General features: G+C 34.5%; 3 protein-coding genes across 5 annotated transcripts; 2 read left to right on the top strand and 1 right to left on the bottom strand.

The window, feature by feature from the left end:
- The first annotated feature begins 761 nt into the window (after positions 1–761).
- On the top strand, positions 762–2,244 carry LOC100814662 (uncharacterized). The gene is made up of 3 exons (XM_003553612.5): positions 762–1,231; positions 1,328–1,403; positions 1,481–2,244. The coding sequence occupies exons 1-3, from the start codon at positions 900–902 to the stop codon at positions 2,114–2,116; spliced, it is 1,044 nt and encodes a 347-aa protein (XP_003553660.1). The 5' UTR covers positions 762–899; the 3' UTR covers positions 2,117–2,244.
- A 533-nt stretch (positions 2,245–2,777) lies between these two features.
- On the bottom strand, positions 2,778–10,610 carry LOC100814134 (putative GTP diphosphokinase RSH1, chloroplastic). Of its 2 annotated transcripts, XM_003553611.5 has the most exons (24): positions 10,368–10,610; positions 9,880–10,070; positions 9,517–9,690; positions 9,335–9,400; positions 9,121–9,213; positions 8,895–9,026; positions 8,666–8,767; positions 8,487–8,564; positions 7,561–7,632; positions 7,263–7,370; positions 6,999–7,096; positions 6,724–6,784; positions 6,561–6,623; positions 6,413–6,469; positions 6,207–6,308; positions 5,908–6,066; positions 5,648–5,779; positions 5,431–5,517; positions 5,239–5,310; positions 4,378–4,464; positions 3,854–4,307; positions 3,421–3,482; positions 3,228–3,296; positions 2,778–3,139 (listed from the first exon to the last, which is right to left on the bottom strand). In XM_003553611.5, the coding sequence occupies exons 1-24, from the start codon at positions 10,390–10,392 to the stop codon at positions 3,035–3,037; spliced, it is 2,649 nt and encodes an 882-aa protein (XP_003553659.1). In that variant the 5' UTR covers positions 10,393–10,610; the 3' UTR covers positions 2,778–3,034. The 2 variants fall into 2 exon arrangements, with proteins under 2 accessions (XP_003553659.1, XP_014627433.1); XM_014771947.2 differs by lacking the exon at positions 10,368–10,610 and having other exon boundaries at positions 9,890–10,030.
- Positions 10,611–16,760: 6,150 nt separating this feature from the next.
- Positions 16,761–22,674, top strand: LOC100802045 (sucrose synthase 2). Of its 2 annotated transcripts, XM_003554483.5 has the most exons (15): positions 16,761–17,053; positions 17,201–17,333; positions 17,666–17,817; positions 17,912–18,104; positions 18,326–18,444; positions 18,562–18,778; positions 18,965–19,060; positions 19,163–19,336; positions 19,503–19,619; positions 19,730–19,896; positions 20,500–20,724; positions 21,075–21,396; positions 21,493–21,737; positions 21,805–21,943; positions 22,387–22,674. In XM_003554483.5, the coding sequence occupies exons 1-15, from the start codon at positions 16,953–16,955 to the stop codon at positions 22,423–22,425; spliced, it is 2,439 nt and encodes an 812-aa protein (XP_003554531.1). In that variant the 5' UTR covers positions 16,761–16,952; the 3' UTR covers positions 22,426–22,674. The 2 variants fall into 2 exon arrangements, with proteins under 2 accessions (XP_003554531.1, XP_040868630.1); XM_041012696.1 differs by having other exon boundaries at positions 18,965–19,336.
- The last annotated feature ends 410 nt before the right edge of the window (positions 22,675–23,084 follow it).

Raw genomic sequence — 23,084 nt, 5'->3', positions numbered from 1 at the left:
GACGCACTAAAATTTTCATTTTCGAATTCATGGTTTTCGAAGACAAAGATTTAGTATAAAATCCAATATTTATGAAAATAACAAAGTACTCATAATTTCCGTATCTGAAAATTGTGTATAGAGTTTATGTATCTAATCGTTAAAAGAGAACATATATATAGTTTATAATAAATTTTGTGAAAATTTCTTAACATATATGTATTTGGTCCAAGAATCATAAATACCTTAATTCTAATTTTATTTTTTTAATGGGTCAAAGATTGAACGGTACAAATGCCCGAAGACATGCAAGCCCATAGGCCGAAAAATAAAGGCAATAGAATGCACAAGCCCAAACATCAGCAATGTTACAGTATACTCACTACTGACAAATAGTCAACAATATTCATAACCAAGCCGTCCAAGCATGATATCTAAAATAATTATAATTTTATATATGTTGTGAACGTTGGTTGGTAGAATGTATTGGGTCGCCTTAAAATAAAGTTGGTAGAATGAATTCAATATAGTTTGGCAGCTAGATCTTAAAATGAAACTAACATTCCACTGTCATTTAAATTGATCACTGTTTTGTTTAAGAACAAATATTAGTCGATGGTTAAGCTAGGAGAACAAGCTAGAATTGCGGAGAGTTAATAAGAACAAATCGTGACCGATATGCAAACAGGTGTCACGCAAGGGTGAATTCACGAATCATTCTTGTTGACGTGTGGGTGGCATAAGAAGATGCCAAGTAACGAACAAGCCCGCCTCTCTGTCTCATGTTTCTCTCACTCTCTTTCTCTATGCATGATAACCTCCTTTATAAACATCAACTTCATCCCTAGCATAGTGTGGCACTTTCAAGAAACAAAGGAAAAAAAAAAAAGGACAAGAAAAGGCTAGGGACAAAGACAACCATGGAGGAAAAAAGGACAGCAATCACAAACAGGCAAGGATTAAAGAAGAAAATGCACCCATTAATTAGCAGCTTAAGCATTGGCGGCGATGGTGGGATTGCCGGGCTTTTTGTGTTCGGTGGAGCCTTGGCCCTTGCGGGTTTCATGGCAGTTGGTTCTTTTGCGAGCAAAAAACATAAGGCAAAGGGCACCCATGATGATCACCAACCTAAGCCTAAACCTAAACCCCAACAATTGTTATTGGAGGAACACGGGTGTAAGACTGATCATGAAGAAGATCGTGACACCACCCAAAGTCTCACCTCTCTTATTCAGCATGGGGATGCCGCATGGTATATATGCTCTACGTAAACATATTAAATACCATTTATTCATTAGGAGCATGTCCTTGTTTATATATGTTCATGTTTTCGTGTGTGTTACTGCAGCTGTTGGGCATCCAATATGAGAATCAACCAAGTTAGTGATTCCTCCGAGTTGCTGTCTGCTCAATCCTTGATTTTGGTAATTCATTCTTCCTTTATTAAAGCAAATGCTTGAGTTTGTGAATGGCCTTTAACTTGTTGCAAATATATGTTAAGGAGGATAAAAGTGAGCTTAAACCAAGAAGTGTAGAGGAGAGCCCAACCGACTTTCACCATCAGGAAATTGTGTTTTCTGACTCTTCGCACCCAGAAAGCGCGGCATCGTCGAACGAAGGTGGGGTTGCGGAAGAATGCATGATGTCATTGTTAAACAGCCCCAGTGGCCAGAATGAAGAACCTCAAGATGACTTAACATCCTCAGAAACAGAAACAGAGACCGAGGACGATGATATCGATGTTGACGACGACATGCTGTCCCATGATGTTTCAGAGATTGGCGAAGAAGATGGCTCAAAATTAGCAGCAACAGGGACTACCTCCCCGGAGCCAATTTGGCCTGTGGAGCTGATAGAACATGCAAAGCAAAAATTGAAGGGAGATAGCCATGTTTGCTGCGATTCTGATATGGATGGCTCCGACTTGGATGACGAGGCCATCATGACTGTGGCAAACCAAGCAACTATGAACCAAAATCTAAACTTCTTTATGGTGCCAAATAATCAACCATTAACCACCTGGGTTTTTCCCTTCCTGTTGCTAGCGCTGCTGTTGAGCTTAGTTCTACTCACTCGTCGCCCACAAGAATCATTTTATGTCCTAGACGAGGGTACTTCAGTAGTGACGCGAATTTAGAGGATCAAATGTTAATGCTTTTTTTTTCTTTCCCTAAATGAGTTAGGAAATGGACATTACTATTCTCACGTTTACTGAACCATACAAGTTGTGGATTATGATGATAATGCTATAACTTACTTTTTAAATACAATATTTTTCTATCGCTTATTTGATTAAAATACACTGATAATACATTTTTTTATATTAACTAATCATAAAACATTTTATTGATAATTGTTTTAAAAATAACACCTAATATAATTAATTATCTGTGCAAAAAGTTATACTTTGTCGTTAATAGGAATTCACTAGGATTCATTAAATTTATTATTAAACTATTGTGAAATTTAAAAAAGTGTACTAAAAAAGGTTACTGACTATTTTTAATGGAAATAAATCTATTTTGAGAATCCATATATCAATCAATTAAAAATTTAAAAGTCAAATTATTTTACATAAGAGAAAAAGGTAAATTTTTTTACAAGACAAAAAAAAGAAGAAAAGAAATCAGAATGCATTTACTGATCCTGCCTATTACGAATGCCAGTACTATTAATTAACATTTTTCACAAATTAGGTAGAAATGGAAGACTTTAAACTGGCCACGGTAACTGACCATTTGTAATAAGAGACCCCCTATAAATCTCCTTGGATAAATGCTTAGTTTATGCACAACTACTTTACATTGTATATACTCCTTTATCCTATAACTCTTTTCTATATACAGTGCCTTGAGTTTCGAGTCTTTTGACTCAATAGGCTGCTGCCGGATTATTGGGTTAGTAAGTTCGAACAAATATATGAGAACTATACTATAAACAAAATTTAGCCACATAAATGCCTACGTTGCTGCGAACAAAACTTAATTCCCTGGTCTGGGTCTGTAATCGTTGGGCAAACTGTAGTTGACGCCAAGAGCCACTGCAATCGAATCAACTAGCATTCGAGAACTCCACGGTCTTCCATCAAGCTTGGCCAGCTGCAACCGGTAGACCATCCCAAAACACCCAGTATCAGATCCACTTTAGAGCAAGCACTGACCTGAAAAAACAAATTATTTATGTAAGTCGACAAAGCACAAATTTGATGAAACAAATCACAATAAGCGTTTTCAGACATGATACGGTACCAAATTTTCTAAATTTCCTTCTACATGAAATACCATAACAGCCATTCCCCTTCCTCCATCAATCTCAGCCTGTTCATTTGATAAGTCAAAGTGTTACTGATATGCCAAACAAAAGTAGAAACATACTAATATAATGTCAAGACGTCTTATTTGAGTACTGTATAATTGCTTGGATTTTGGTTTAACCACTCACCACACAAGAACATATGGCTATGCCTGCAGTGGCCATTGCTGCAGTGACCTCAGCCATCATGCCTGCAATAATTGTTCACTGGGTTACAATCAAGCAAGATGGCGAAATAACGTTTGATTACTGTGTCAGAGACATTAGTCATCAAGCAGAGCATTTAATGAAACACTACTAAATATCCAAGCCACACTCTGACCCAATGGGTTTCACCCAGATATCACTCTACTCTTACATTATTAGATAAAAAAAATGCAGTTACCACAATGTTCATAGGCCACAAGGAGTAAAGGACATGTATCTTATGTTGACACTATTATTATGATTACCAACTCTTGCATAGCATATCCTCTATCAATTATCAACCATGTTCACTTGTATTTAGCACATCCAAAGCAAGAGCAGATTTAATCAATATTATTCAGAATAGTAAGCTTACCTTTTCGGTCTATACATACTACAGATAACCATTGGATGGAGTGCCCTTCCATATTGTGCCAAGAAGCAATTTTCTGGGCTTGCCAACTTTCTAAACCTGGCAGGACTTCCTTATATCTTGGAATGTTAACTTGAATTATCTTTGCGACAAGGTTTCCCTGCAGTAACATCTCCCCTTTGCCGTTGAAACTTTCATGCTGCACATGCTTATTATGTTTTCCATTGACCTTGGGGATCCAAGCACTTCCATTGTTACTTTGGAGGACGGTCTCACTTCTTCCTAAAGTTGATATTTCGGCTCCATTCACAAACATTTTACCCCACGTATATTTAGAGCCACTGGAACCTTTTGACAGTTCTTCAGATTCACTATCCCCGTCAGAATCAGTGACAAAGTCATTGACTGCTTCCGTAGTGATATCAGCAGCAGAGCGTGCAGCTTGCTCCCTCAGAAACTACACAAAATATGAAATGTTTATTTATAGCACAACTTTTTCAGGGTTATGCCATCATATTAAATCCTACCTTCATTATTTTGTGTCTTGCACTACGTGTTTTAGCATGTTGCAACCACTGCTTATGCCTCTGAAAGGCTGATTTGCTGGAAAGTGCCTGGAAATAAAGTTAATATTATGAGCTCCAACAAAGTGAAAGGCAAATATATACGGTAACTGACTAACCATTTGTGTATCTATAAGCAAAAACATTCTCCTTAAATAACAAAGGGTGAAAACAATTTATTATTGTCATGGAAGAAACATACAAATTATTACGAAGGAGGAACATGTTGAAATTTTAGGATTTATTAAGACAGGAAGATCGAGAAAAGGAATACTCACTAAAGGGAGATTATATCAATATGCGGTGAAATGGTGTGTAACAAAATATTAACCCAATAATCTTATTTATCTTGACAATTAAGTCAAATATTAGCATGATATTAAATGTACAAGCCTGAGCCCTCTAATGCAACAACACCACTAATAAAAAATTCCTCAATGATTTGAGAATCATAAGGAAACATAATAAAAAATTTAACAACTTCTAAGAGAGCTTCCTCAATGAGATGAATAATTGTTTCATAAGATATTGCAAATATATCATGATGATATGCTAAGATATTCTAAAATACTCTCAAGATATTGAGATATTCTAACAAAAAAAAAAAAAAACATTTGTGTAAACATATGTATTTAATACCAAAACATTTGATAGCACACACTTGAGAACAGCAGATGGTGAATCATACAATTCAATAAACATAGTATTTTCCTAATATCACCATTGCAAAGTAAATTTATATTTTCAAAAAATAATGACTTTCCAATTACATCAAATCTATCATACAAAAAAGCAGACACAAAGGATGAGTTGAACGATACTGACATTATATGTGATTATCTCTACAACTTCTGCATTTGCAAGTACATGAGCAGGAGAAACAAGATTGCCATTGACCTGCATTTACACAAAATAAGCCTCTAATATTTCAATAATACAAACATTTTATTTTATGTGTCTTTTCTGACTGACGTCTGACACTTGATTCTATTAGCATGCAAATGTGACAAATGATACCTTTGCAGCTACCATCTTGTTGCCTATTTCAGTGTGTATCATATAAGCATAGTCAATGACAGTAGCACCCTGAGGAAGATTCTTAATCTGCATAAAATGTGACAAAAAATTATCAAGAAAAGGCAGATAGTATTCAAATACATGTTTCTAAAATTGTCTTCTTCAATTAATTGAAGGGGGGAAAGATAGGCATGGTATATGACAGACCAATCCTTACCTCTCCCCTTGGTGTGAACACAAAGACACGACTGCCCAGCAGATCTCTTGTAATGGTGTCGACAAATTCCCTAGAACTCATGTTGCCAACAAACTCTTCTTGCCACTCTCTAATTGCATTGAGCCAGCCAATCTGTAGGAAAGGAAATACTTCATTCATAGACTAATGGCGACAAACTTGAGTAATGGCTACACCAAAATCTCTCTTTTAAAGTTTAAAAGATTATTTCTATCATAGTCTATCAGGGACAGATAATATACTCTCAGGGCAATATTGGCGTTGTTTAGACAAACTGTCTTCCCTCTTGAGCTTTTACTACTTGGTGTTGCACTTCCAACCAACCCTGTGACAAATTCTCTCCCACTATAATGAGCAGCAATGCCCCTCTCAGCTATCAAATCCATTTCTTCTGTTCTAATCTGCAAAGAGTATGACATACTAATAAGAAAAATTTGTGATTAACTTTATTTGGATCAGCTAGGGCTCTATATACAATTAGTTAGTGAAAATGGAACATGCAAAAGTAAAATTTAAAAAAAGGCAACAACAAAAAAAATACCTGGACTTCTAGCCTAAACATGCTCTCATACAAAAATGGAATCACGGTGGTCTGAAGACTCTGGTAGCCATTTGGTTTAGGGGTTGCAATATAATCCTTCACCTAAAACAAAACAAATCAAATATTCCTCACCAGTCAATGAAAATTTATGTCTCTTAAAACTAACACTTTCTACTGTCAAATATAATAGAAAATAGCATACATACAGATCTAGGAATAGGGGTCCAGATTCCATGGATCAACCCCAGAACATGATAGCAAATCTGCAGAAAACACAAGAGAGAAATGTCTTGTGATATACCAAGTAAAAAGGGGAGAAAAACAGTCATATCTGTGACCATGATAAGTAGTTACCTGCTGTGGGTTGCATAAAGGCCCAACCCCAATGCATTGCTTTGGTTTAATAATAATGCGAAGCTGGTTACAATAAACAGTTGGTTTTCAAGATACAAACTTAAAAATTCATCCAAAATCTTTATAACACATTAAGCATTCCAAGGTATATATCAAAGCAAACCTGTGCAATTTGGTTAATCTCACTGATTGAACTTTTTGATTTGAGAACAGCTTTATAGATACTGCAAATGATCAGCGATATTTCTTAATGAATAGCCAGAAAAGCACCTCAAATTACAAAACAATGTATGCATCAAGTATTTAGAAAAACCTTGAGTGATATATAGAATAGAAAAACTATGACATGTAAAATGTACATGATGTCAAACACATCAACCAACATGAACAGTTGGATAAACAAAATGGTAGCATTGACATTGAGATTTGGGGCTTAACCTGTAAGGCTCTTTACATACAGCACGAACTTTCGTTTTAACCGTTAGAAGGTCTAAGAATTGATCATCTTGGATTTTCTTCATCAACATTTTGTTTGCCTATCAAGAAAGGGAGAACAAAGAAGCTTAATCAAAGGACTACAGTGACACATTATCATCTGGAAGAAAAGGTTCAATAAATAGACATATAGAAAGATGGCAAACAGTTATAATTTTTCTACTTGTCTATTCAAACACCAATTTAAGATAGACAGACCAGCATTACCTCCAGAAGTTCTTTCTCATGTTCTTTGTATAGCTCTGCTACTCTTCTCTTCACCTTAGCATAGTCTTCCGCATTTGTGTACATAAACGATAGATTTTCTAGTTCTGACTGCATCCTCAAAAAAGAACTATGAGTCATGATATATTAAATTTCCCTCATGGGATGAAATATAGGTGTATTACTATAAAATTCACAAAGTATTTCAATCCCGAGTTCTACTCTAAATATGTGGACTCCTGGCATTACAGGATAAAAAACATGAATGCTAGTCCTTAATGATTTCTTAATTATAGGATACCTTAATTTGATACATCCCAAGCAACTTTGCCAAAGGAGCAAATACCTGCAATGTCTCCATCGCAATGCTAGTCTGTACAAGTATAGTAATATTAAATGTTAGGAACAAGATTTAGGAGCTAGGGTTATCATACACTTGATCCATTTGATATAACATCTAACAAGATAAAACAACAATACTACTATAAGTCTATAACCAATAATGGTTGCTTTCAGTAAAAGTGGACTATGACCCCAGGCAAAGTCTACCCACAATGTCAGGGTTTTAAGTCCTGCAACTATTGACCCATTGCCCTGGGGAGGGCCTTACCTAACAACCACCCTAGGCCCAAGTGTGAGTCTTATAGCTGCCTATAAGGAATCCAGTAAAAAAAAGATGATATTGCTATAACATTTAAGACATAAATGCCTTGGGTGTATTCAGTACCATTCACATTATATCACCCTTTTAGAAAATTCAATGACAACAGAGTGTAGTAAAGGCCACTCAGAAAAAGATAGTTCTTCATGAACAATGATATTTACTTTTTAGTTTCGAGACATTGAAAATTAACAAGATTCGACTAAATGGATTTATGCGTCTCAGTTTCAGACTCAGATTCATTTTGCTAATAAGCCATATTTCTATCAAAACCCTAGCTTTTACTTGATTGCATAGTCCTTTTGGTATGGGAGCGTATCTTTTCAAGTTAGATTTTCATCTGAAAATTGCATCTATCTCATTATAGATAGTCACAACTCACAAACTTTGATAGGGACCCACCCATTTAATGTTTTGTAGAGAGAAATCAACTAAATTACATGAGAAGATCCATTCCCTTTTTTCTATTATCTCATAGTAAAAGGACTGCATGGCCATAATAGTTTCCTTCCTTTGGGCAGAACAGAAAATGGTCACCAGTTATTATTCAAATCAGCAATCCTAACCTGTTTATGTGGAGGCATATGTGATAGTGTGCGCATGTTATGCAACCTATCTGCCAATTTGACAATTATAACACGAACCTGAAATGAGACATTTATTAGTTGTCAAACCGCTTTCAACAAAGAATGCATTGGGAATGGGAATGGGAATAGAGAAGAATATATTATGAAAAAGAGGTCACCTCCTCTGTCATAGCCAGAAACATTTGCCGAAGATCTTCTGCTTTCACATCTTGCACGGAATCATTTTCATTCTTATACTTCAACTTTCCCAGTTTCGACACCTAGTTAGGATTTAGAACGTAGCATGTTTCAAATTTATTTGGTAAGTTTATGAATATGGAACCAATGCTATTGAGGATTTAGATTTGAAGTAATGCTTTTCGATCAGGATTCAAGAATAATAAGTACCTTGGTCTCTCCTTCCACAATGTGCCGCACAGTAGCACCAAATTCCTCCTCTATCCTCTCAAAAGTAACAACATTTGTATCCTCAACTGTATCATGAAGTAATCCAGCAGCAATCGACTCCCAGTCAAGTTCCTAGACAAATGGTTGGTTCCATCATAAATATAGAGTTGTTATACACACTAATTAAGTAAAATTGGCAAAAGGGAAGCATTTTTTCATGACTCACAAGTTCTCCCAGAATGCGTGCAACCTCGACTGGGTGAATGATGAAGGGTTCACCACTGCGTCTTTTCTGACCATCATGAGCTTTAAACGCCAACTGTAACAACCAGGAATAAAACAGAAACGAAACAAAATAAGTAAGTAAATCCTACTATGTTGAAGAGATGATTTTGCCAAAAAGTGCGTGCCAAGATTGCTTCTTGAGGTAATCAACTCACCATAAAAGCATTGTAGACTAACTCCAGTTCTTTAGGTGACAGGTACGAGATAGCAGGTTTAAGATCCTGAGGCATCATATGATAGATAGTACAGTACGACTCAGACACTAGCAAAGAGGATGTCCCCATTCACAGAATTATAATCAACAATAGGCATGATTTCATAAAATTCATGACTGTACCTCCCACAAACTTTCCGCGGAAAACTCAGTGACAGTGTTCGAGGCCAAAGAACAACACAATTGCCATCTCCTAGGAGCATTTTGGCACGAGATAGATCTAGAGTATCCTTCAAAAAGTATGATATCAAGTGGTTCATCATGGCATGAACCACCTACACTAAAGGCTTCACACCCCTGTCAATTTCGCAAGATTAACAGGTAACCTAATTAGTAATCAAAACATCCATTGCAACCAAATTGATTCAACATGAAAAGAAATGAAAATGATCAATCAATTACTCTCATACCAATAACCAGCATCCCTAATGGCCAAATAGAAAGTACTGATACTTCGAAAGGCAGAGGAAAACATAAAAAACTTACAAAATTATACCGGTTCCTTCGTCCATTACGCCCATTCGACAAGTTCGAACACTGATGAGGATGAGCAGTGCTGGCAAGGAACCCGGTGAGAGCCCTCGGAGCTTTCCACGCGCACGATAGAAGACTACAGTCGAATCTTACATTTCCATCCCCTCTCCACGGCTTGCAGGCGTTCACGCATTCTAGAGAAACTGCAGCATCACATTCACACCTTCACTCAGAAAACCACACTCGCAAAACTCTTCCACTCAAAGGAAACGACAACAGCGAATGAACCAAACGACACAAACAACATTCAGTAGAAAAAATCAACACTCCGCGATTGGAGGCGCGTGAATTCGCGTAGGGAGAAAAGAATCTAAAGCGCGTTAATAGAGAGTGGAACATAGGCAGTAGGCGCATTAGTTGAGCGTTGGTTTGCAGTGTTTTAGGGGAACGAAGGCACGTGCGTGAAGAAGGGGGTTTAAACGAAGGTTTAGCAGACGTACCTGATAAGGAGGATGCAGAGGCCATGTTTTATTGGAAGAGAGCAATCTCATTGAATCTTGAATCCCTGAAGCGTGCGGAATCTGAAGCAGCGAGCGAATTATGAGGTCATTGAGGTTTTGGATTAAGAGGGAATCGGAATTGGGGAGTGAGAGTGATTGTGTTGTGCAAATGAAGAAATGAAAGAAAGGAAGAGCGAGCGAGCGATAACAAACACAGCTACAAGGGGATATCGAGTTTAGCTGAGGCCACACAAATACCGTTTTTTAAAGATATTTTTCTCTTTCTCTTTTTTTACACATAATATTATTTTTCTTTTTTATATTTAAAGGGGATAAATTGCAAATACTTATGTTCGTTGTAAGAGGATGTGTTTGCTTGAGGGGGAATAAGAGAAAATTATTGAAGAAATCATCTGAATTTTACCTAAATTTCATATGTCTTACATTCTACTTTAATTAAAAAATAAAAATCATTTTATTTTTTAATTTTCATCCTCTAAACTCAATACATCAAAAGTTTATTGGATTTATCAACATGGAAAGTGTTAATAACACACTCTCTAACATGTATTCTCTAACACATCTTATTAAGTTAATAAGAAGGGAAGTTTATTGATAGATTGAGTTTAAACAAAATTGTCTTGTATTAAATAAGAAAAAAATACAGAATGTTATCAATGAGTTACTCCACTTGACACATGGGATGAGAAAAAAATAACTCAATTTGTTTTAGGCTATGCCTAGGAGTTGGGTTTTGAAGAGTAGTGTAATTTTTTTGATATATATTTTTTAATTTGATAATTTTTTAAAATAAAAATAATAAGTTAATGTAAGTTTTTCATCATTGTTATATAAATATATTATAATCCTTTTACTTGTAAAAAATAATTTTTATCATGACGGATGTTGCACAACTACAGTCATTATCACAAAAAATATATACTTGTCTTCCTCCCTTTCTCCTGTTTTAAAAAAATAATTTTCAAATATTTAAATAAAAAAATCCAATTCTCAAATAGTATACTCTTTAAAAAATATATTTTGTGGATGAAGGCCCAACATTTAAGAAGATATTCATGACATTTGAATCTTGTATCTCTCAATTTTTAAATATCTTCAAACTATCATTTCTAAAGTCCTTTGTCTCAACCTCACCCAAATACACATACACTTGTGAAACAACTATTATGGAGTGAGATCTTTATATTCATGAATAGTTGTTCCAAAAGTGTAAATGTATTTCAAACTAATTATTTTGAAATAGGAAAAATCTCATTCTGAATAGTTTTTTCATAAAAAAAAAAATTATATTCTGGATCTATAATATATATACACTTTTAGAACAATTATTATGAAATATAAAAAATTCTTTCCAGAAAAATTATTTTAGAATGAGTTTTTTTCTATTATAGAATAATTGTCCTAGAAGTGTATATATATTCCAAAACAACTATTATGGAATAGAAAAAATCTCCTTCCAAAATAGTTTTTTCAAAAATAACTTTTTCTGTTATGGAATAATTATTTTGAAACACATATACACTCTTGAAATAACTACTCTTGCACAATATTTTTCCTATTTTAGAATAGCCAACACGAGATGCTTAAGATCTACGACACAGTGGAGAGTGGTGGAGGACAGTCAAGTGGGTAGAGGGTCGTCACACATTACTAGAGAAAGAAGATAGTGTAACATTTTTGTCCATTCAACTTTATTTGGGAAGTGCATGAATCAAAGAGTGGTGGAGAACAGTCAAGTGGGTAGAGGGTCGTCACACGTTACTAGAGGAAGAAGATAGTGTAACATTTTTGTCCATTCAACTTTATTTGGGAAGTGCATGAATCAAAGTGGGAGGTGCATGATTCAAATGTTTATATCCACTAATCAAAAACCCAATACTTGAAACCTACTCACATTTGGTTTCTACTTGTGGTCAATTGCTTCCTACATCCCATTTTTGCTAAGTATCCCATTGAGGACAATAATACAGTTCTTGTTACCCAACATCCATTCCCCATCTTGTAACCCTAATGCGCACCTCGTTTACCTTCCCCTTTAAAGCAGCAACAACCCCTTTCCCCTTTCTCTTTGTTGTCGGCCATCACTCCCACACCCACTTCACCAACATAGGATGCTCCGAGCCTTCACCTCAACCGGCCTTCTCCCACATACCACCTCCAATAACAAAGCCATAAACGCGTACACATTGGAACTTGTCGTAGGCTTCCCCATTCATATCATGCACACAAAGCTTCACTAAACCAAAATCACTGAATTTTTCTCTCCAAGACAGCCTTTCCGAAAGCATATAATAATTCCATAAAACTATTGCATAATAACCATTCTGAAATTTGAATTTTGCATTTCAGAACAACTATTGCAGAATATATTTTATGAACTAATATGCTTTCGAAAAAGCTATTATGGAATAATGTGAAAATCTAAAAAATATTATAGAATAGTTGCTCCATAATGCAAAATTCAAATTATGGAATTGCTATTTTAGAATAACATCCATTAAAGCCAGATCCAAAGGAAATGGAGGATACAAAGATATACTTCCAGCTTGTCACTCCATTGTGGCCTCTTTCAGGTCTTCCTAGTTGAGCTTTTGATCTACCACCGAACAACAACGGGGAAAGGGAAAAGGGAAGTGTCATTCAGGAAGGAGAAGGGAGAAGGGAGAAGGGATGAGGGGTGCTTAGGGTTCATGGGGTGTGGCAACTAAAATCATTAGAGGGTATTCTTGTCCTTTCAAAAATTCTCGGGATGTATGAAGCGATAAAAGGGTGCAGAAAGTAATTACCCTAAAATAGGGCACCCCGTGAAAATACCCATGACTCTAAACAAAAGTTTCGTGACATTTTCACTTTGGTATCCATCACTCCAATTGCTACACAGCGACGTTTGGTTTGGAAATTATATATCGTTCAGGTGCTCCGAAAATTAAATATCATTTCAATTTTAATGTATGCTAACGACATATTAATAATTTTTAAATTAATATAAATATTTGTATAGACAATTTATATAATAAAAAATATAATTTTTTAGCAGAAAATTATTTAATAAAAACTATTAAATAGTATAAAATAAAGATTGATATGCATATAAGTTGATCACTTCTCAAGATACAAAATTCAAACCACGTGTTGTTGGTAAGGCTACTTGGTAGCTTATACGTTATTTGAGTAACTTATAAACTAGTTTGATCAAACATTGAAATTGGTTAACTTAGTCTGTTACGTGGCCAAAATATCAAAACTTAAAAAAAGAGAAGACAGCTCAAGCTGGTCCCATCGATCTGTCTGGAAAACTCACGAACTGTCATGACTCCAAATAAACCTGCTACTGCTACTAAGCAATTTGTGTCTGAACCAGTGTTTCTATTATTATTATTATTACTGAAAATTTAAAAATAAAAAGATATGCACTGGGAAAAAGACACGCGTCCTTTTTTTTTTTTTTGTCATCGTGAGATACTCCCAGCCTTGTAGAAGGAGGGAACTGAGGAATTTTTTTTGGTCTGAAACAACGATTTCGTGCGAGGCTCCCTCGAATTTTTTTGGTCTGAAAGCAAATAAATGAACGGCAAAAACAAAAAGCCACACGTTCAATAGAGACCATATGACAAAATAATTTGGATAAGATTTTCCTAACGTGGACAAATTTGATTAGATGTGAAGCGATTCTTTTGTTTTTTTAGTGTCCGGATTATAATTTGTTAGTATGGATAAAGATCGTTTTTTGTTGCATTATTATGAAGTTATTTTTGACAATTATTATGTCTTAAAAATTACAACAGCGTAACAATAGACATGGATTTTTGTAATGTTCATACAAGTTTTTTCAATATGTATTTCTTAGTATTTGGAGTAGTATTTATTTTTTAAAGTGAGTAAATATGTATTGCTGAAAAAAATTTATTAAATTAATTTTTCTCTGAAGAATAACTAAATAAGAAGAGTTTTCTGGAAGAAACAAAAGAAGTGCCAGAGTTGACTGTTTAAGGCGGTATTTAGTTTGAAAATGTTTTTTTATTACAAAATATCACATAATTTATATTTATTTTTTTGTTTTTAAGTTTTCTTATTTAAAAACAATACAGCTTTTAACTGTTTCTTATACATTATTTTAAAATGAAATGAAAACATTTTATAATTAACAATAAAATAAGAACAAAAGTATTTTCTCAGACCATTTTTTAAATACTGACCAAATACAACTTAAATTTGTTAGTTTTATAATGAACTTAAAAAGATTAAATTAACAATCACAGAAACTAAATTAGTAACATTTACGCGCATAGGAATCGATTTAACAATTTTTTATGTATATGAACTAATTTGGAAATCCGCTACCGGTGTAGTACTAAATTATATATTCAACCCGAAATTTTAAATGCCCTCTAGTCAAATCCCAGAGCACTAGTGTGTTGTTTATCTCAGAAACAGTAGTTGGTCATACAATTATGGCACACAGAATATCCAAGCTGATAGAACCATGGGCAATTGGGCATATACCAAAGCAAATGGATAAGATCCATTGGGCATATACCAGAAACAAGCACATCAGATCAGAGTAAATAGTAGCAGTAGTGCCGAGTTCAATATAATATATGTAATTGGATAAAGAAGGCGAAACCAAGTCAATTTTTCGGTGCGTGCCACAAACCAATGCACCGTAAGGACAAGCACAAGGTTTTATAAAAAGTTTAGGATAAGGTGTTGCCTTTTTAGTTTTACTTTTGAAATTGTTTATTGGATAATTCATGATGCTAAACAAAAATATATGGTTAAAGAACTTGTAGCAGATACATTCATGAATGTCTGCCCATTTATTGGGGTAGGTTGATGACTTAATGTGTGTATCTGTCTCTATTTGAAGTTGAATATTGTCATACGGAATAACACTGATCCCCCCTTCCCAGGATTATCCATTTATCTTTATATGAGTTATGACCTTATTAAGTAGCCACAAAATTAAGAGATTACTTTTAAACAAGTAAATAAAAATATATTTTTAAAAGGATTTTTAATAGGCTTAAAATTTAAAACATAATTTGAATTTTACTCCGTAATTATATAAATAAATATTTATTTTACATAATTGAATTTTATAATAATAAACATTTTTAAATAAGTAAATAATATTTTTATTTATAATAAATAATTTAAATTATGATATTAAGTTATTTTTAATTATTGACAATTTAAAAATAAATTATTAAAGTTTAATTTAGAGTTAAAGACAAAACATGACAGAATCAAAGGGTAAGCGATTAAAAATGTGTAAAATATATGAGAGAGAAAAAAAATTGAGATGCCTGATAGAACATTCTTGCTGCTAGTTGTATAAATGCACCTTTAAAGGAGATACAAAAGATGATATTAAAATGTCTAATTAAAAAAATTGAGGAGTCCGAAAATCTCATTTTTAAATTGTATAATTTAGTTTATAGTATACGAGTAAACTTTATATATATAATTTAGTTATTAATTTGAGAGGGAAAATAGACTTGATTTTCTTGAGCAAAATCTCCGTTTTGTGATATGCGGATGAAAAGAAAAGAGTTAAGAAAACTCTTCTTATTAAAGATAACTAACTAAATTCTTTTAAAAAAATTAATCAATGGTAAACACAATAAACATCGATACATATGATTATAAAAAAAATTGTGTAAGTTTTGCTCTTTATCTAATGAGTTGTATTCATTATTTTAAAGTTTCCAATAGTTTTAGTCATCGACACTTCTTAAATATTATTACACGTTAAAAATACAAGGCAATATTATTTTTAAATGAACTCGTGTTTTAAATTATATGTGTTAAGTTTATAGTATACAAGGCAATGTGTTGATAAATATGTTATCGACATTTCTGTTTCCTTCGATCACGAAACAATGCAATTAATTAACTATCAAATATGTTTTCTTTTAAATCTTTTATAACTAAAGTAACTTTTAAAATAAGCTGTTAATGTTTAACGGTGAATAATAAGTCAACGGCATATAATTCAATTGATTAAATTATATACGTAAATTATTACATATTTTCTTGATCCTTGATCCTATTTTCAATTCTTATACATGAAAAAAAAATGACAAATAAGCTTCTACTTCTACTTAAAAAAAATTTAAATTAAAACTATCAAATAATTTGTGTTTTATTTTTCTTATAACTCTAAATTTGAGCTTTAAATTCAAAGCATCTTTCGAGTTAGAGTTTTTTCTACGTCTTTAACTTTTAGATTCATGAAGCATCTCTTGAAAGAATAAAGTACAAAAATGGGGGTCCAAAACTACTAGTTACAGATTATATAAAATATTAAATTTATTAAGTAATAGGGACAAAAACATAAATTCTATTCATTAAACGACAATAATATGGAGGAAAATAATGAATGATCGCCACGCATACCGTCTTCCCTGTTTTTCTCTGTACTATATAAACTCAGCTCTTATGATCGACACAACACGTCACAAACTCTCATGCTTTTTTCCACTTGCAAACTCCAAATTCACTCTGACAGTTTTTGCAGCTAATTAAGAAGAACTTAACAGACATATAAACATAGTGATCGTTATGTCTACGCAACCAAAGCTTGGTCGGATTCCCAGTATCAGAGACCGAGTTGAAGACACTCTCTCTGCTCACCGTAACGAACTCATTTCTCTCCTCTCCAGGTAATTCTACTTCTTCATTAACCCCACTTTTTTCTTTATTAATTAATAATTAATATTTGATGCACATGCACATGTGCATCTTTCTCTGTTTCACTATGTCTTTCTATGAGTGTGTTGGTGGATGAATACTTGTTATTCTGTTTCAAGGTATGTGGCTCAGGGGAGAGGGATTTTGCAACCCCATAATTTGATTGATGAACTTGACAACATCCCTGGCGATGATCAAGCAATAGTGGATCTTAAAAATGGTCCCTTTGGTGAAATCGTCAAGTCTGCAAAGGTCACTTGCCCTACCATAACTTCGCTTTAGTTAGTGTTTGGTAAATTCTCATGTAGGTCCCATTTTTAGAAAGTGTTTCCAGTTTATTTAGTGAGGTCTAAGCATAATTTCACCTGATAATATATATATATATATATATATATATATATATATATATATATATATATATATTTTAATAATTGAATAAGTTGTTACTTGTCGTCTTCATTAATTGAAAACTTTCATCCAACTTTAGCCTTATTGTAACTGTCATATTCGGGAAAGTTACTTCACAATCACATTAGAAGATTTAAGATATGGTATGAAAATGTGTAGCATTGTTTTTGTGACAGGAAGCCATAGTTTTGCCTCCTTTTGTGGCAATAGCAGTTCGTCCAAGACCTGGTGTTTGGGAATATGTCCGTGTTAATGTCTCTGAGCTCAGCGTGGAGCAATTAAGTGTTTCTGAATATCTCAGCTTCAAGGAAGAACTTGTAGATGGAAAGTAAGAAATATACTGCGTAGCTTTTGTTATAAGAAATAACCTCTGCACTTGGACTGTAACTTAGTGACTGTTCCTGTTTTGAATTGTGCTTTAGGATTAATGACAATTTTGTATTGGAGCTTGATTTTGAGCCATTTAATGCCACATTTCCTCGTCCAACTCGCTCAGCATCCATTGGCAATGGTGTCCAATTTCTCAATCGCCACCTTTCATCTATTATGTTTCGCAACAAGGATTCCTTGCAGCCCTTGCTTGATTTCCTCCGAGCTCACAAATACAAGGGCCATGTGAGTATGATGTGTTATGCACTTCTAATAAAGTGATTATATTACATGACAACATCTATAATTTCAAAAATGAAACTTGGCCCTGAATTTCTCTTTCCCTCCCTTCCTCTCTGAAAGATATATCCTGAGTGTTCAATGTCATATTTGAATTTTTTTTTTTTTTTGGTACGAGGAATCTATAGATTGTGAAAATTTTCTCTCCTTTGTTATCCATGTTACAGGCTCTGATGTTAAATGATAGAATACAAACCATTTCCAAACTTCAGTCTGCATTGGCCAAGGCTGAGGATTATCTCTCTAAGCTTGCACATGATACACTCTATTCAGAGTTTGAATATGTGTAAGTTTCTGTTTGAAAATGGGTTTACATGTCTTCACTTTGCAGTACGAATGATGTGAGAATTTTGTAGGACATTTTAGTTTAATTTTTTTTCCTTTGACTATTTTCTGAATGTAGATTGCAAGGAATGGGTTTTGAGAGAGGTTGGGGTGATACTGCTGAACGGGTATTGGAAATGATGCATCTGCTATTGGATATTCTTCAGGCTCCTGATCCTTCTACACTAGAGACTTTTCTTGGGAGAGTACCAATGGTATTCAATGTTGCTATATTATCTCCTCATGGCTACTTTGGACAAGCCAATGTCTTGGGTTTGCCTGACACTGGTGGGCAGGTATCTCCTTTGTCATATACCGAAAAGACTAGTTGAGCTGGATATGCATATGTTGTTCACTGCCGCCGCCCCCCCCCTTTCTAGTCCTTTTTTCCCTTAGTTGTTTCCCTCTTTTTATCTTGCATTGTTTGAGTTATATATCATATATATGGGCACACCGTCATACATGAAAGGTTTTATATGCAGGTTGTTTATATACTAGATCAAGTGCGTGCCCTTGAAAATGAGATGCTCCTTCGGATCAAGAAACAGGGACTTGATTTCACTCCAAGAATTCTAATAGTAAGTGTAACTTTTTGGGTCAGGTTCTTCATATTGATAAGGCTGTTGTATTTGATTGTTTTTTCAGTTCAAGTCAAATTAAAATTGTCTTCTGTTCTGAAGGTTACCAGGTTAATACCTGATGCAAAGGGGACAACATGCAACCAGCGGCTAGAAAGAGTCAGTGGTACTGACCATACTCATATTTTGCGAGTTCCATTCAGATCAGAGTCAGGAACTCTCCGTAAATGGATTTCAAGGTTTGATGTGTGGCCTTATCTAGAGACTTATGCAGAGGTAAATGTCATCCATTAACATGTATAGCTTGAATTGTTCACCTGATCAGGAATCATTATGAGGATTTAAACTATTTCTTATCTTAGTTTAAAGAATCTAGTAATTCACCATATATACTGCATGAGCTAGCATTTCATTTAATATTGATGGTTATGTATGTCTACAGGATGTTGCCAGTGAAATTGCTGCTGAGTTACAAGGGTATCCTGATTTCATCATTGGAAACTACAGTGATGGGAATCTTGTTGCATCTTTATTGGCTTATAAAATGGGAGTTACACAGGTTCTTGTCCCTCTTCTTTATCATCTTAATTTGCCTTACAAAATGTGAAAGCTCATGTTATCTACAGCTGAGAATTCAACTTAAATGGATTTGAATGTTCATATGTGTAGTGCACAATCGCGCATGCACTTGAGAAGACAAAATATCCAGATTCAGATTTATATTGGAAGAAATTTGAGGATAAATACCACTTTTCATGCCAATTTACTGCTGACCTAATAGCCATGAATAATGCTGATTTTATCATCACCAGTACATACCAGGAGATTGCAGGAACGTAAGTACCGTTTTCATGATATATATGGTTTACTTCATGATTTTGTGACAATGTTAATTCTTTTATAATCTCGCTTGTTATATAACTTTCTTTTCTTTTACAAGCTCCACTCTGACTATTTATTTTGCAGATAAAATTATGATACAAATGATTGCCTTTTGTTTAACAAACATATGCTCCCAAATGGCACATCTCCATTCTTATTTTAACTGTTATTGGCTTCTTTTCATTGAACCTTGCATTACCCATTTGGCATTACATGTGTAGGCATCCATGACTGTACTGAGAGACTTATACCGTGTTTGGTGTAACATAACTTGTTGTCTCAAGATTCCTAAATTATGCGTGGTGACAGCAAGTGTCATGGACTCATGGCTTACCAAAGACCACTCAGTTATATGATGCTATACCTAGTCATTTCTTTTGTCTCTTGATATTTCTCTGAAAGGCATATGAGCTAGTTACTATTTTGTTTAAGCATCCTCTCTTGGCATCTCACATATCTATCCCTGGTGCTAACCTACATTTTCCTTGTAATCTATATATACTTGTTTTTCAGTTAAGCTAATGTTACTCATTTCATTTTCTTAACCTGTCTTTCAGGAAAAATACTGTTGGCCAGTATGAGAGCCACGCTGGTTTTACTCTTCCTGGGCTCTATAGGGTTGTCCATGGCATTGATGTTTTTGATCCCAAGTTCAATATTGTCTCTCCTGGAGCTGATATGTCAATATATTTCCCCTACTCTGAAAAGCAGAACAGACTTACAGCCCTGCATGGTTCAATTGAACAGCTATTATTTGCTCCTGAGCAGACTGATGAATACATGTGAGTCTATTTCTATTGCAGAACTTCTTAATTTGGGTTATTTACTTCTACCTCAATTCCCCAACAGCTCTATGCTCTAAAGGGTCAATATGAATGAAAGTTGACTTAGTTGTCTATTATGCATCATGCAAAAATTTATACAAGTCAATCAGCTTCCACTTTCAAGTCATCACTTTTCCTTCAGTACTGATGCCTCCTTTGAAAACTCACCCTGACCTCCACATGCATATTCCTGATAAGGAATAGAATATCTAAAGCTGTTTGTAAGAGCTGTTAACATGCTTGCCGCATTTGTCAGTTGAAAGCAACTATGACAGTTAATGAGTTTATCTTCGTCTCTTTCGTGGCAGTGGTTTATTGAAAGACAAGTCAAAGCCCATAATTTTCTCCATGGCAAGGCTAGACAGAGTAAAAAACATAACTGGATTGGTAGAAAGCTTTGGTAAGAACAGCAAATTGAGGGAACTGGTCAACCTTGTCATAGTAGCTGGTTATATTGATGTAAAGAAGTCCAGTGACAGAGAAGAAATTGCAGAAATTGAGAAGATGCATGAGCTCATGAAAAAGTATAACTTAGTTGGTGATTTTCGTTGGATTGCTGCCCAAACAAATAGGGCACGTAATGGGGAGCTGTATCGCTACATAGCAGACACACAAGGTGCTTTCGTTCAGGTATTATAATTATACTATTCTCTCTTTCCTATTTGATTGAATGCTCAGCCTGCTTTCTATGAAGCTTTATTTGTAACTACTACTCTCTTGCTGCAGCCTGCTTTCTATGAAGCTTTTGGACTTACAGTTGTGGAGGCCATGAATTGTGGACTCCCCACTTTTGCTACTTGCCATGGTGGTCCGGCTGAGATCATTGAGCATGGTATATCAGGATTCCACATTGATCCTTATCACCCTGATCAAGCTTCACAGCTATTAGTTGAATTTTTCCAAAAGAGCAAGGAGGACCCAAGCCATTGGAAGAAAATATCTGATGGTGGTCTTCAAAGAATTTATGAAAGGTAGGTAATCTTGTTAAAACTGTGTTGCTTTTCTTGTGAAACACGAATGCTAAGCCAAAATGCACAGGTACACGTGGAAGATTTATTCCGAAAGGCTTATGACTTTGGCGGGAGTTTATAGTTTCTGGAAATACGTTTCCAAATTAGAGAGGCGTGAAACTCGACGATATCTTGAGATGTTCTATATCCTCAAGTTCCGTGATTTGGTGAGTCACATGACATTTGTTCATGCAGGATTATGAGCTTTATAATCTCGAGTGGATGTTATATGGTCTAGCGTCACCACTTCTCTATGGTCCCAGCTAATCTTTATGTGGCATAATAAAAAATTTCAATTTACAAGGAAATAATAACATTTAGTTAAATATCATGGTGGTCTTGGATCATATAATAATGTCTTCTCTATAACACACTTATTCTCACACAAAATCTCTTAAAATGTATTGAAAATTACAAAATTATAAGAGACAATGTATAGAATGAGAAATGAAACCTACAAATAATGTGATTTTCTCTAAATTTCAGCTAATAATAGAGTATGTTGTTAGCTTTCTCTTATCCTTTGTGTGTCTTCTTAATTGTTCTGAAAAGGTTTGCTCTATGTCTTATTTGATAGCATCAATTTTGTGCTCTACAACTTTGTTTGCAGGCAAATTCTGTTCCGCTAGCTAAGGATGATGCAAGTTAACTAGCTATATAATTTCACCAAAGGCTTGACAGCAGACATAATAAGAGTCATTTATGTAAATATAATAGTCTGCTTCTCGTGTTTTGAAATCTAGTGAGGCGACCTAGAGGAGTTTCATGGAAGACTTGTCTTGTCTATGTTAACTTCGATTATGTAAGAGATGGCGAGCACTGGTTGTTGAATTTGGATGTCTCTTGTTTTCGTTTGATTAGTAGTCATCAATGATATAGACCTGGAAATTACCTGTGACTGAGGATTGTTATCCTTACTGATGGGTAAGAATAAAGCATTATGAATCAATGGCCTAATGATCTGTATTGTGGCACTGTATAATGTTAATGTATATGATGAGACGGTCTAGCCAACCCACTGTTGGGTTGGGTGTAACACTTGCTAAATGACCTTGAATTTTTAAGTTTGAAAATAACACTTCTATCATGAATTAATGTCATAAAATAGAAGAAGTCATAAACTACAAATATTTGATTTCTTTACAAAAAAAGTTACTACAACATTATTTTATAAATACCATATTATCGGATAGAAGTAGAAATGGCTCCATTTTGGTACGCGTATAGTGTATTAGTATTGTAAGTCTTCAATTGAGTTTTACTTTTGGTATTTCTTTTAAGAATGGGAAAGGGAAAAGTTTCGATATG

This window comes from Glycine max, chromosome 19 (assembly GCF_000004515.6).
Source record: "Glycine max cultivar Williams 82 chromosome 19, Glycine_max_v4.0, whole genome shotgun sequence".
NCBI classification, from domain to species: domain Eukaryota; kingdom Viridiplantae; phylum Streptophyta; class Magnoliopsida; order Fabales; family Fabaceae; genus Glycine; species Glycine max.
The sequence above is the reverse complement of the archived record's forward strand: the minus strand, read 5'-3'. Positions and strand labels throughout refer to the sequence as shown.

Coding starts and splice junctions, on each gene's coding strand:
- LOC100814662 (XM_003553612.5), top strand. CDS start 900: ATGGAGGAAAAAAGGACAGCAATCACAAACAGGCAAGGATTAAAGAAG. Junction 1,232..1,327: donor CAGCATGGGGATGCCGCATG/GTATATATGCTC, acceptor GTGTTACTGCAG/CTGTTGGGCATCCAATATGA. Junction 1,404..1,480: donor CTGCTCAATCCTTGATTTTG/GTAATTCATTCT, acceptor ATATATGTTAAG/GAGGATAAAAGTGAGCTTAA.
- LOC100814134 (XM_003553611.5), bottom strand. CDS start 10,392: ATGGCCTCTGCATCCTCCTTATCAG. Junction 5,311..5,430: donor ACAAGATGGTAGCTGCAAAG/GTATCATTTGTC, acceptor GTGTAAATGCAG/GTCAATGGCAATCTTGTTTC. Junction 3,297..3,420: donor TAGCCATATGTTCTTGTGTG/GTGAGTGGTTAA, acceptor TCAAATGAACAG/GCTGAGATTGATGGAGGAAG.
- LOC100802045 (XM_041012696.1), top strand. CDS start 16,953: ATGTCTACGCAACCAAAGCTTGGTCGGATTCCCAGTATCAGAGACCGA. Junction 19,620..19,729: donor ATAAAATGGGAGTTACACAG/GTTCTTGTCCCT, acceptor TCATATGTGTAG/TGCACAATCGCGCATGCACT. Junction 20,725..21,074: donor GAGCAGACTGATGAATACAT/GTGAGTCTATTT, acceptor CTTTCGTGGCAG/TGGTTTATTGAAAGACAAGT.